At 36.5% G+C, this 13,612-nt stretch overlaps 1 protein-coding gene across 1 annotated transcript in view; it reads right to left on the bottom strand.

The window, feature by feature from the left end:
• Positions 1 to 13,612, bottom strand: part of COL25A1 (collagen type XXV alpha 1 chain) — a 292,895-nt gene that overhangs the window by 129,767 nt on the left and 149,516 nt on the right. Inside the window, exon 4 of the mRNA XM_090140053.1 lies at positions 12,106 to 12,150. Coding sequence (XP_089996179.1) covers positions 12,106 to 12,150 — 45 coding nt within the window. The remainder of the gene's footprint in view (positions 1 to 12,105; positions 12,151 to 13,612) is intronic.

The raw sequence follows: 13,612 nt of genomic DNA, 5'->3' as shown, positions 1-13,612 counted from the left end.
AAAAAATAGAAAAAGAAAAACCACAATTCTGTGAGGGTGATTTATGGTCTGCATACAACAGTCATGGAAAAAAACCTCCAGTAGACATTCCACACTGCTTGTATAAATCTTTCCTACTAGACAAGTGTGTTTGCTTTCAGAAATGTGACTGCTTTAACTAATCTTGAATTTGGTACGCACAGACATAACTGAGAACTTTTCTCTTAATAAAGGAAAATAGAGGCACTCCAAACAACATCCTAGTGATGCAAGAGGCAAGATGTGCCCACACCAACAGATCACCACGAACAGAGAAAGGCTTTGTTCTATCACCTAAACTCTAACATTAAAAAAAGAAGCATGTAAACATGCATCTGAGAACATTATTATCCTGATAAATGCTAGCCCAAACTATTTCTGGTATAGTTACTGGATGATGCTAAGCAGCACGTAACCCACTGTAGGTATATGAAAAAAACTTTTGATTTCCAATGGGGAGAAAGTTCCTTAATCAGCTTTGTAAGGACAATCAGTGATTTATTTAAGCTTCCTTTAAATCTCAATAGCGATGAGAAATCAAACAGCTCGGGCAAATTGTAAGCAACACCTTCAACTATCTCTGGGTATTCACTGTATAATCTGTAACAATTCTCACAGCTACAGTTTAAGAACTGAAGCCCAGAGCTACAATTCCTATCCATGCATATGTTGGGAAAACATTTGGAACACATAATTCTGCTCAGAAGTAGTTCATTTCTTAAGAAAAGCTATTTCCATTACACTGGAGATTTGCAATGTGTGTTGAAAGGAAATGACTGGGAAATTTCAAGTGGGATTCCCAAAGAAGGGCAAGTATGAATAACGTTAGGTACAGTTCAAACATTAATTATGTATGCCAAAGCATGGACATGAAAATCCTAATCAAAGCCTTCTGCGTGCCACCTGCTTAGCTGCTAAACTAAGGTCAGTAAAGTAGACCAGAGATCCAAAATATCATTGCTGTTAAGTGAGTGACAAACAAGTTTAATTTGTTTCCCTATTTACACCAAGTTAATTATGAAAGTGAGGGTAATTTTAAAAGCTGTGAAAGAAAATACTTTAAAAAGACATCCAGTTGTAAAATTACATATATCTTCTATCAGCGATAATACTGTACTTACCTAATGGATACATGAATTACAGTAATTAAAATTAACATTAGTTGTGAATCTGAAATTTACACTAATTCACTCTGGCCCATAGAATTTAAGTGCTATGGTGCTCAATTCTCATGACATGCTAACACCTAGAAAACACCATACAGAAATGTGGACTTTTCACTGCTTGTCTGTCCATGCAGGTGATCAGGGAATTGCTAATTTAAAGAATGATTTTGGAGAATCCAGCAAATGGTAACTGCAACGCAGTGGGAAGCACAACAATCACAGCAGAGCAGCAAGGTTCCAGGCTACAGCGAGCGAGAATCTGCTCAAACACAACATCTGTGGGCACAGAAATAAAGGAAAGAACCTGCTTACCTTCAGAAGGCCTCAAGAAGGCAGGGATCTCCAGACAAATACCCTCACCTCCAGTGCCAACCCTTAAATGAGGTCTGGGAAGGGGGGGATTCTGGCTTCACTCCTTCTGGTCAGTCAGGTACATTGCATGCACCTGGGCTGGCCCTGCCTTCCTACCAGGTGCTCAATCACTGGTTCAGGACATAACTTAGCATTTCCACTACAGTAAAAATCGCCAATATTAGTATTGATGCCCTTAGGTATCTGTTTTTTTGTTTTGTTTTTAACATTATGGCAGTAATTTTATATCCTTATTTGCAGTGACGTATAGAAAATAGACTAAAATATTTCAGAAATTATTTTAAATCAGAAGATACAACATGGGCAGGCATGTATTGCAGCCCAATCCTTTTCTAAAATCATCATGTAGAGTTTCTACTTTAGCTGATCTATGTCACCTTTCTTTTTATAACTGCAAATTAGGAAATTTCCTCTTGCTTTCACTGTTGGTTTTACAGATGAGATCATTGTTATTTCATGATCACAGCAACAGACGATACAGAATAAGCTGGGGGCACTCTGGGCATTCTCCACAGAGATAAGTTCAGGAGTAAACACTGCATTTTTAATTCACATGCTGGTTATTGATGACTGTTACAGATGATAGGATTCAAGCCATGGTTCCTTCAAAATGGCAATTGGCTTACTACAAGCTAATAAATGTGTTCTGATATGTAGCATTGATTATCATAGCAATTGTAAGTTTAAAAGATCCCAAACCTTTCTGTTCAAAGTAATGTTTATGATTATTTGAAATCACTACAAAAATCAGCATATAGACTAATGGATTGTGTTACATATGATTCATTGATTCAGAGGTCATAAAAATGTTATGCTTATAATTAACCTGCTTCACAGCAAATGTATGTTGCACCTTTTAAGACTGAAAAGTGTTTTGGGAGTGAGTGTAACTGTGGCTGATCTTGGCATTGCATCACTGAGAAATCCTGATCCACTGCATTACGGATATTAGGAAGATTTTTGTGGTGCTATAATTTTTTTTCTAGAAACAGATATGTTGACATAACTTGCCACTGTAGGCCCATTAAATTATACTACAAGATGTCAAAAGCTATAAGCTGGAAGGGTGTAGCCCACTTTTTTTTCCCCCATAGTTGACTTTATCCCTTATTTATATGAATATTAATGGTTCAAGACTGTAAATTTTTGAGTCTGCAGCTTAAAAACTGCAATTAGGACCATAGCAGAGGTTCAGTATCAAGGCAAAGTTCGTACTTGGTGAAAACTTTGTTCAAGGTTCATATCAGATAACATGGATATGGCTTGAAAAAAGTTATACTGCTACAGCTACTGTTAAGTGTTGAACTTGACAGATATATCCATGGAAAAGACTGAAAGCATCCTTCACCTACAGCCATAGAAAGTCTGCTCATCTCTGTGTGTTAGAGTGGAACTCCAACACTTATTGCTGTAGTTTGATACTAATAAAGAAACTTAGTACCTGTTTATAAGCTTCTGTGTTGCCTAAAAAGGCAACTAGAGACTGGCTGTAACATTGGTATTACACTCTAGATAGGCGAAAGTATGTTCTTGGAAGGTCCAATCAATAAAGTGACATATATGCAGCACGCTGATTAGCAAAGCAAGAGAATTTGCTGCAACCAATGTGTTAATGGCAAGTGGTTATGTGAAAGAAGAAGGAAAGCTGTAAGAAAGTAATTCATACATATTAATTTATACTGACTAGTCACACATTCTCTGCTGGATCTTAAGCACCAGCATCAGCTAGCAGCTTTTTGGAAAAATAAGCAAGGAGTACAGGGTTCTTTATTAGAAACGGTGAACCCAGTAACCTTTGAAGATGTGCAGCTGACCAACTGTATCTTCCTGAGGAAAGCAGAGGATTCCCTGTGCTTTCAGAACAAGTAGGAAACTTGAGGCAGATGGGTCACCTGAAAACTTCATGTTTCCCAAGCCAATCACTTCTGTCAGGCTAAAAAGAAAGATAGAACTGAGAAAATGTACTAAAATCACAAGAGCACAAAGAAGCTCTTGAGACTCCAGACACTTTGAACTTTCTGTGAATTTAGAATAAAGAATTACTCTGAAATCTAAAATAGTTATCAATGTTTTTCTTCCAAATATGAAATTTATTGCTGAAGTTTTGCTGGCATATGTTTTTAAGACCTTATTTTGGTCAAGTGCCAAAAATAAAAGGTGGTCCATGAAACCACCTGTTGAGAAGAAGAAATGTTGTAAAAGACACACAGAAACTTCTATCGGATCACCAGGTCAAATCCTAAGGGGAAACTCAGGAACTGACATAGCTGCTACTTAAGTTTAAACATTTAGAATGTACTGCAAACAAATAGAAGGACTGATCAGCTATTTGGAATATCATGTCTGAGGTAAAGATGGTTAGACTGCCATAGTCCGAGCTTAACGACTGTTAAGCTCTCAAACTGAATTTTTTATTTACACTAAATATTGCAGAATAAAGGCTCCTAGACACACATGAACTGACAGAAAAAGTCCAGTCAAATCCTATTGCCTTGTTTTGACAGACTTGCACATTTAACCTATTAAACGAGTGAAAGTATGTTTAGCCATTCAAAACTTTGTTTGGTTTTATTTGTTTGAAATTTTCAAGCAACACTAGTAGAAAAGTTAGAAATTGGAAAACTTCATGCATCAAGTATACAGGATTTCTCACACTAGAATTTACTTTGTCACTGTTTTAAATACACAGGATACTTGTAACTCAAACTGAATTGATATTCCCTTAATTCTGTAGACTGGATCAACCTGTGAAAACTCTTCCCAGAAAAAAAAATAATCAGTTTCAATTCTGGGTAACAGTCAAATTATGGATGTTTCATACCCATACCCCTTACGTGTAATCATTAGCAGTTCCTATATGATTTAGTCCTGATACCTATTGTCTCAACAAGAAAGATCCTCTCGGATATGGGCTGCCTGCACAGGAGGCAGGAACAGAAGGGAGAAAATCCTCCACGGTAATATTTCCATGTGTGTAAGCTTTCTGCTTCTGAGTCACATGCAGGCAAACAAAAATAAGCCCTCAAACATAACCATGCCTGGTTGCTGAACAGAATTTAAATGAAAGCTCAATGCTTTGTCTTCACAAAGGTGCACTTCACCAACTGCCCAGAAAATGTATTATGCATAACTGCATCAGAGACACATGAAAGCAAGAGCAGAGAAGAGTAAAGGGTTCACAATACTCTATGACTAAGTACATGCTTATCCACACAGCTGCAATCTCCCTCTATCTCGAGAAATGATGAAATACTAAGTATGACAAGGACTAAGCAACGCAGCAAGGAAGTAAAATGCCTTTTTCTGATTGATTTCTCACAACAGTGGTTTTAACATTCTTCCATACCATGCCTATTTCTTCAAATTCAAATCCTTTCACAGCCCTTCTCTGCTTTTCCTGGAATTTTCTTTATCATTAGTCATATAGAAACAGAAACTAGAGCCTTCTAAAAGCAACCTGGAATTCTCTACATAACAGGATATGCACTTCGTTTATGGTATATTGAGACTCTATCTTTACAGGTATAAAAATCAGATTCCAAAGACATTTTCTACGCTAGAAGGACTTGTATCAGGCTAAGAATAATTTAATTTTTTCTACTTGTCCTGTTCCAGTTTATCTTCAACAATGAGAGTTAAGTGAATATTTCAAGAAGTAAGAAAACTGAAAATGAAGTGATAGGTGAGATTCCAAAGCTCTACATCACAGGGTTGGTAAAGTTACACCATTTTACAGGAGAACTACCATCAGTTTAGGCATCCTTTTAACAGCTCACAATGTTCTTTGTCCCCCACAGAACACCATGGGGTTTGTGTACATAGTTACTTCATCGCAATCCCAAACAGCTGAACTTACTTATTTAGTCTTTAGTTGCAGTTCCAGCATTTTTTATTAATTGAAATGGTCATAAGAAACCCATTTCTCATTCTGTAATATTTACACACACTGTTGTTCTCTTTTATTTAGGGAGATATTATAGTCTATTCCAATTTTAAACTGAAGTTCAAGAGTTAAAACTCTGAATTTGATTCCTCTATTTTTTGTTCAAAGCCCTTCATGAGGAAAAAAGGACCCATAACACTGCAGGCTTTTTGTGGTGTCTTATATAATCAATATATCACTGTCTTATAAGCTCCTTAGTAACTGTTACACATTAGAGGCATGTCCGGCTTATTTTCTTGACTTCTGATACTGCATCTTTCTCTAAATGTCTCACTGAAATTCCTATTAATGTTACTATTACTATATCTTAAGGTACCTTTAAAATTAGAATGAATGCAAACACTCAAAACCTAAGGCTTGGAGAAAACAGCTGCTAGCTTTTGTACAACCACAATGTTAAATTTTGGCTTATTCAGCTGAGAGATTTTTCAGGTTCCATGTGGTAGGTATACATCACTATCCTCATAGAATATCCTAGAAAACCTAATAAAGATTAAAACAATAACACTTCTGCGGAAATTAAATAGGACTCTAGAGATAAAACTTTAAACACGAATAGCCTTTTCATAGAGCTTTACAAGACCCTATAAGTACTTCTGAAGTGCATCACACTTGCTGTTAAATATTTCTCTTTCAAAGCAGGACATGGTTGTAGCTGAAAAGGTCTGAACAGTCAGCCGAGGACAGTGCTCAAGAATTCTATTACTAGCCATCTTCAGGTAGGAGAAAGAAGTGTTAGTAGATGCTAAGCTCTGCTGAAGAAGGCACATGTGCATATGCACACATCGATGGCCACATGCATGCAGAGAAAAGCATTCACTCTAAAATTTGCCCATAACAATGCCGCTATTAAAACCAGCCATTTCAGCAACACTGCTTTGAGTCTCTATTGTCTTCAGATCCCACAGCAAGCCTCTTCAAGAAAATAGCTGGATCAGGACAAAGCACTGGGTGTTCAGGCACTAATGAAAATAATATTTCCAAATTGTCCCCGTAGAGCCTTCAAAATGTGCAAGAGTCCACTGATGCATTCAATCACTTCCTTAACTTGCCAAGAAGTTAAGTCTATGAGGCTTTTGTGCTCCGCACAACATAACCTTGTTATTTTATGGTCATTAATTTCCACCAACCCAAGGGCTGTTTTTCTGTCACTGGGGGTCTTTTATTCCTTTATATCCAAATCTCAGTACACAAAGCTCACAGTTAGATGATGAGCAAGAAAGGTTTTGTTTTTTTTTTTTTATGTCAAGCTTTTCACTCCATCTTCTTCTAAACACACACAGCGATGCAGATTAAGCACTCTAAGTATCATTGCAATGTGCATTCGGAACCTAATGGTTTCAGTACATTCTAGCAGGTTTCTTAATGCTAATGATCAGTTCCTCACCAGCTGACTTTCAACTACTTGTAATTATAAAGATACGCACTAGGTGATGTTTCACTGGTAACATCTCTCAGTAAACTCTACAACTACAGCAATTGCCCTGAGAAAAGCATTCAAATGATCTTACACCTGCAGGTTTTCAAGGTATGTAAGCAGTGTATATCTACCAACAAAAACATTTTTAAGAGTTGCTGAAAAATTATTCAATTGGACTATATAGGTATGTCGCTCTGGGCAATACTACTACCAAGTGCTTCAGGTAAGATCTCTTTCTCCCTGAACAGTCACTAAGTTCTACATATGTACTGTCTCTGAAATGTAACCACCAACACATTTTGTCACTTGGTTTCTGATAAACACACAACACTAGGCATACAGTTATTGATTGAGAGACTGCATTCAGCTTGCCTGACTACTTTGTGGAAAATAAATACATTGTTAATCAATTTTAGAAAGATGCATTATTTCATATATTACAATTTTCAGGCAACAAATCCCAAAGATATGAATGAATCTGACAGAAAATTACACACGTTATTGTGAAATTAGTCTGTGAGAGACTATGCAGCCAACTGTTAAGACCTCTGTAATAGCATTTTATTCTGCTCGAAATGCATTGAAGGAGGTGGCCAAGAGAAGCGGGACACTATTGGAAGAAAGTTTTTAGAGGTTCCATATGCCAGCTGAACGGCTTTCTAATACAGAAAATTGAGACTCAATAACCTGCTAATAGAATTTTTTAATTACAGTGAAAAAATAATTTTGTATGCAAGAATGAAGATGCTCAACACAAAATATGTATAGTGTCAAACAAGTAGTACATTGCATTTATGAATCATTAATACTGCTGGTTTTTCTTTTTTCTTTTTTTTTAAATTCTCAACCTTTTTTTTTTTTTTTTTCAAGGAAAGTCTTATGTTTCGTAGGCATCTGAGAAGCAGGAAAACGGTCCTTTTGACAGTAATAAAGCAAAAGAAACAAACAAAAAGAAAGGAAAAGAACAACAACAAACTAGCAACATGATTTTAGAGTGATACAAGCTATCATAAAGATATGATGAGTTACCGGATAGCCATTTCGCCCTGGTAGACCCTGGTTGAATGAGATGAAATGGTATGACACACATTAACAACACAGCCATGACATATGACATCAAAAGCATGCAGCATACATTACTAACAAATTAAAATTTGTACGTCCATTATTTTTTGCTATGTGAAGATATTACAAGCCAACAAATATGAAATAGGTACTATGTGGTGAAAAAAATGATTTGGCAATAGAAGTCAGGTGTCTTAACTTAAATGTTTTAAACAAAAGGCTACCGACTACTTTTGATGGGCAGTGAAATTCCTTTTATTATGAAGAGTATTATCCATATAGATAGACTGAAGGGCAATATGTAGTTAGAAGAAAAAAATGTTGTAGAGCTTAGTCAGTAAGATAACAGATACATAGGCTACCGCTAGAACATAGGTGCCAAAGATGAAATTTGAGAATGCTATAACTGACCATAAAAAATTTGAAAGCCCCAGCCTTTGACTGTTATCATACGTGACACAGCCATCATACAAACTGTACACATAAAATAAACAAAGCACTGCAATATCTTTTGAGAATACAGCATACACCTAAATTCTATGGAGTAGGATGCAGCATATGCAAATACTTGCTATTTTAAATGAAAAGGATTGCCACAGTATCCCAAGTTATTGAAAACAATAATTGAGCTTGCAACAGTTGCTCCCAGCCAGACTGTGTCTATCAAAAAGTGAATTAAGAAAAGATACCACTCTTTTTTAAATGGCTTTTAGAAAATTAAACCCTTACTGACTTTCAGCACGATGAAGTACTGTAAGGCAGTTTTGTATATGAGACTCAGGATTATAAATGAGACTTCTTAATAATGGGTCAGCCTTCTGAGCTATTTCAGGTTTGTATTAATACTACCACAATCTAGGCTTTTTTTTTTTTCTTAAGGGAACCTACACTAAAACAGAGTTGAAGTCGGAGACATTAATAATGAGGCATATTGTGAACTCTCGCTATTATTGCTACAGGAAAATCACTTGTATCATGATTTATGGTTGTTCTTTGTGTTTCATGGGAAGACTGCAAAAGAAATCGAGGAAGCCAATATTTCTTTCAAATAAACAGCACCATTACATATTAAGCCTGGCTTTTCATTGATGGCTTGTTAAATCAATCTGCCACTATGAACTGCTGAGCACATGGTCTTATCTTTCAAAGATAAGTAATCACTGCCCAGTACAGACAGCTTACAGTTCAGTCATTAACTCACATAGCAGAAATCCAACATTTTAGTTTACTATTTTCAAATCTGTAGGATAAAATAGACAGATAACTGATCCAGTAAAGAAAAATTAAAACTCTCCAAGCAGAATAAAAAAAAATACTGCTTTGGCGATCACACTTTGGTGATCATATGGATGGCATAACAAACATAAATGTTTGAAATACGTGTGTTTACTGCTCTTCAAGTTTGACTTTCGACTTACTCTGGGAACATACCACAAAACAAGTAACAAAAAGACTGAGAAACTTTTCTTGTAAACAAAATCAGCATGAGATTCAACCAAATACTAAACTGAACAGTCTTATTTTCTATTCATTTCACACAAGTACTTACTGGCTTTAGTAGCAATTACACCGCAATGATCTGGACAGCCCACATACTTCCAAAGAACAAGGAGTTTTGACCCCAAGGATTTGTGACAATGGCAGAACAAGCTACTACCCAGTAAAAGGCAAAGTCTAGACTTAAGATAGCATACTCACTTATTTTTATACTGTAGTAAAGTTTTTGTTACCAAGTCATAAGTAAAATGAATATAATGTACTTACATGGAATTGCGATCCAAACTGCTATCTGGAGTGCTGAATGTAAAGCTTTATAGTTTTAGATATAATTTTCTTAAGGAAATTTCTGGCTAAATTATTCAGCTCCAAAATAATTAGGGAGTGTTTATGCTGTATAAGTATAAACATCAAGATTCCCTCCTGTTGATACACGATCAGTTTATTGTAGTGGTAAAAAAACAGGATCTAACATCGATTTCTCCCTGATTCTGGAAGAACCAACAATGTATCACTGTACTTACAGGAGGTCCTGTGGGGAGGGAGGATGGGAAAAGAGGAGGGGAAAAAAAAGACAGACAAAAAAAGAATTTGTAAGCTTATGAAGTTATTAAAGACAGACACAAATGTACAAATCCAAACACAAGGTCTCAGGATCGTAAGCCAGCAATGCTGCTGATGCACCGCACACATTTTCACATTCAAGTTCTTTTGGTTTTGGCTATGCTTTGCAACTTGTAAATACAGCTAATGCTCAAATGCATGCTCTTACCTTACCAAAGAAGTCAATCCTTCAACTATCGTCATGCAATCTTATGAAAGTTGTTTCTCCATCCATTTCCATGCAATTTTATGTCAGGCCAAAAATACCAGCCATGGACTATGGTTTATTTTGCCAGACTCCACACAAAACAAATGTAACCACATCACCACTTTCAGTTAGCCACCCAGTTAGGCATCTCATCACAGCTTGGTTGTAAAATTGCACAAAGTACCCTTGGCATTTAACCTTGGCATCTAGTCAAGACATACATGCACCAGCATCCTCCAGTCTTCTAACTTGCCTACAAGGGGAGGTTTCAGTGGCCACCTGACAGTGCTGAACTTTCTTTTCATCACCTTCCTTTCTCAAGGCACACGTATAAAACATTCCTTGTTAAAATGTCACACTTCATGAAGTGATATTTGCACATTTTTTCAATTATTTAGACTCAAAGTCTTTTGTATAGCAGTTCTTGGAAACATTATCAAAGGGCTACAAATCAAATCTACTATTTCAGTCTTTTTAAGCTGAGCAGCTGCAGCTCTCAAACCAATGGCATTTCATTAGCTTTTATGCCTCTCTCTAATTTCTGAATAAAGTGAAGTGAAAAAGGAGTATAAAACCACAGCAGCTGTACTCTGAGATTGCTTTTAATATTGATAGCCTTTTGTTTTTAACAATGCCATTTTATTATCCTGTAACTAAAGTGATTTCTTTATACTGGTAAATATTCTTAAACAGCATTTTAAAGTGCAGGCCTGTTTTTAAATGGGAGAGATCAATTTCCTTTGTTAATAGTTTAATGTGTGTTTATTTGAGACATAAAATGAACAAACAAGCATACTGCAAAGTAATTGCCAGGAACATTTGTAAGAGTCTTTAACCACAGAATATATTTCTGTAGCATAGTATTTGTCTCTAAGTAAATATTAATCCAATCTCAAATGAAAACATCAAGGTGATTTACATTAACTTTTGGCAGGACTTGTTTTCAGTTTTCTGGTGCAGTAAAATACGGACAGAGGCAGATAAATGACAATATAAAGGGTTAAGAAGAGCTACTAATGAATTTATGGAGATCAAGTTGATTAGAATGTTTTCCTTACTAGCAGAACAGACGAGACAACCAAGAAAATTAAAAATGTTCATTTTCTCCTACATCAGTTCTAGAAAATTCACCTTCAATGAAGGCTCAGTCCTTCAAGGTAAACAGTAGACTCAATTCCCATGATTGTCAGCAGGAAGAGGTATACAGCATCCCACAGTGTTGTTTCAAAAGAAATTTCAAGCTTTACACCAACGTTCAGAACTCAACAGCAAGCTCCCCGATACAGGATAACAAACAACCCAATATTTTTCTTATTTCCATGACAACTAACTTGCTACTTGTTTCTAGTAAACAGCAATGTCTCTCTATCACACAGCAATGTACTCTATCACATTATTTCCCTGGATACTGACATCCTTAACTTACTCCCTTCCTTCTAAAACTTCGTCTCAATCCAGGAAGGTCGAATGCAACGCTGACCTACAGTATTCCAACTGCTGACTACCAGAGTTTCTCTGATCTGTGCTAACCTCAGAAGACACTGGAATGATTTGACAGTTACCAGTAACGTTGCCAATTGTACTATGCCAACCATTATGAAGTGTGACTACAAAGGACACTAGAGACTAGACAGCTATCCGGAGGGCCACCAGGTATATGCCAAGGGTCACAAATTTCTACAGAAGAAGTTTCAGAGCTCTCTTTCAGAGCACAAAAAGCAGTGGAAATAAAAATGAATGCATGCTGGTATGTAACTTCCCAAAAACACGCAGGCATCAAACAGCAATGCAATTTAGAAAGGTGAAAACTTACCAGTCTCTCCTCTTCTGCCCCGCTTACCTCTTTTCCCTGGAGGACCTAAAAAGAAGATGGTACACTTTAATAATTTATCTTGAAATCAAACATGTAGAATATCATTTGAGTTTGATGCTCAGGAACGGCTGTATAAGACAGTCAGAGAAAGATCAGAGACATAGCTGAGCAGGGCCAAAGATAAACAGAACAATTCAGGAAGCTGAAGATGGAATGAAGAGCTACACTACACAGTACACTCTCTGAGAAAAAAAGGCTGAGAGAAACCATAGAGGTCATCCAGCTCATCCCTCTTTTTCAAGGTACAAGTCAACTACTTTGAAAATATTGCTACAACTTCCACAGGCTCATTTCTCCTAGTATTTCACTGTTCCAATGACAAGAACATTATGTCCAACTTACTGTACAGATGCTCATCAATTCTTATGCTAGCCACCACAGACTTCAGACTAGACACAATTCTTTTCCATTCTATTAAGCACAAACCAAAAACCACACCTACAGTCTTTGTATTTTTATATTCCTTTGAATTGCTATACCTTTCCTTCAATCTTCTTAAGTCTAATTTATCACAAAGCATTAAATTGCTTTTAGTTATTCCCAACACAAAGCAAGGTTAGCATGTATTTATAAGAGCACATCCTCTTATAAAAACAACCTCCTCTTATCTGAAAATATTGATAGAAATAATGACAAAGAAACCCTTACTTGGCTCCCCACAGCCCAAATACTGACTACAACTTGTCTAGGTTGCTTTGCTTCCAGTTTGTGTTTGCCTTAACAGACCAGTTTGGTCCTTGTATACTTTTTGCTAAGGAAACCCTTATTAGTCATAGTTCTTTCCCCACAAATATTTACATACTACAGTAAGAGCTTTCTGCAGTCTCTAAAGAAAAATAAAATATTTTTTGTCACTCATTTATGCCCTTCAACATCCTCGCTAAACTGCAGGCATCAATATCACATTCCTCTTTTCTTCTTAGTGACCGTGACAAACTGTTCTGTAAGTGCAGGAATGCACAGTCACTTCTCCCTGTACAGCTAGGATGAAAGGAGACAACTTCTGTCTTGTTCTAATAATGATAATAATGACAGCGGTGGCATAATGCAATGAAAGTTTAAGAGAACAAAATTAAGACATTAAAGACAAAAGGAACACTGTAGGATATTCATTATCAACAGAATATCAAGCAAATGAGAATATCGCAGTTATATCTGAAGAACTTCTAAAATGCAACTTCTTTACGGAAAACTTGTAGCTTTCTCCTGAAATGCTCTAGCCTCTACAAGACACACACATGGAAGCTTCTTACACAGGTAAGAACTTGTTTCATGTAATACGTTTTTGTGTGGGCTTTTTTCCAACATTTTTTTCCAGCTCTAATACTGCAACTTGTCAGTTTCCTTATGCATCTCTGCAGCCATGCATCAGCCTGCTGTGAGATTTCCCTGGCTGCTCCAAGATCCCAAATACGGGTACGCAGAAGTTTGGGCTGATCACACACAG

This window comes from Phasianus colchicus, chromosome 4, assembly GCF_987193195.1.
Source record: "Phasianus colchicus chromosome 4, bPhaCol1.hap1.1, whole genome shotgun sequence".
NCBI lineage: Eukaryota > Metazoa > Chordata > Aves > Galliformes > Phasianidae > Phasianus > Phasianus colchicus.
This window is presented reverse-complemented; position numbering and strand designations above follow the sequence as displayed.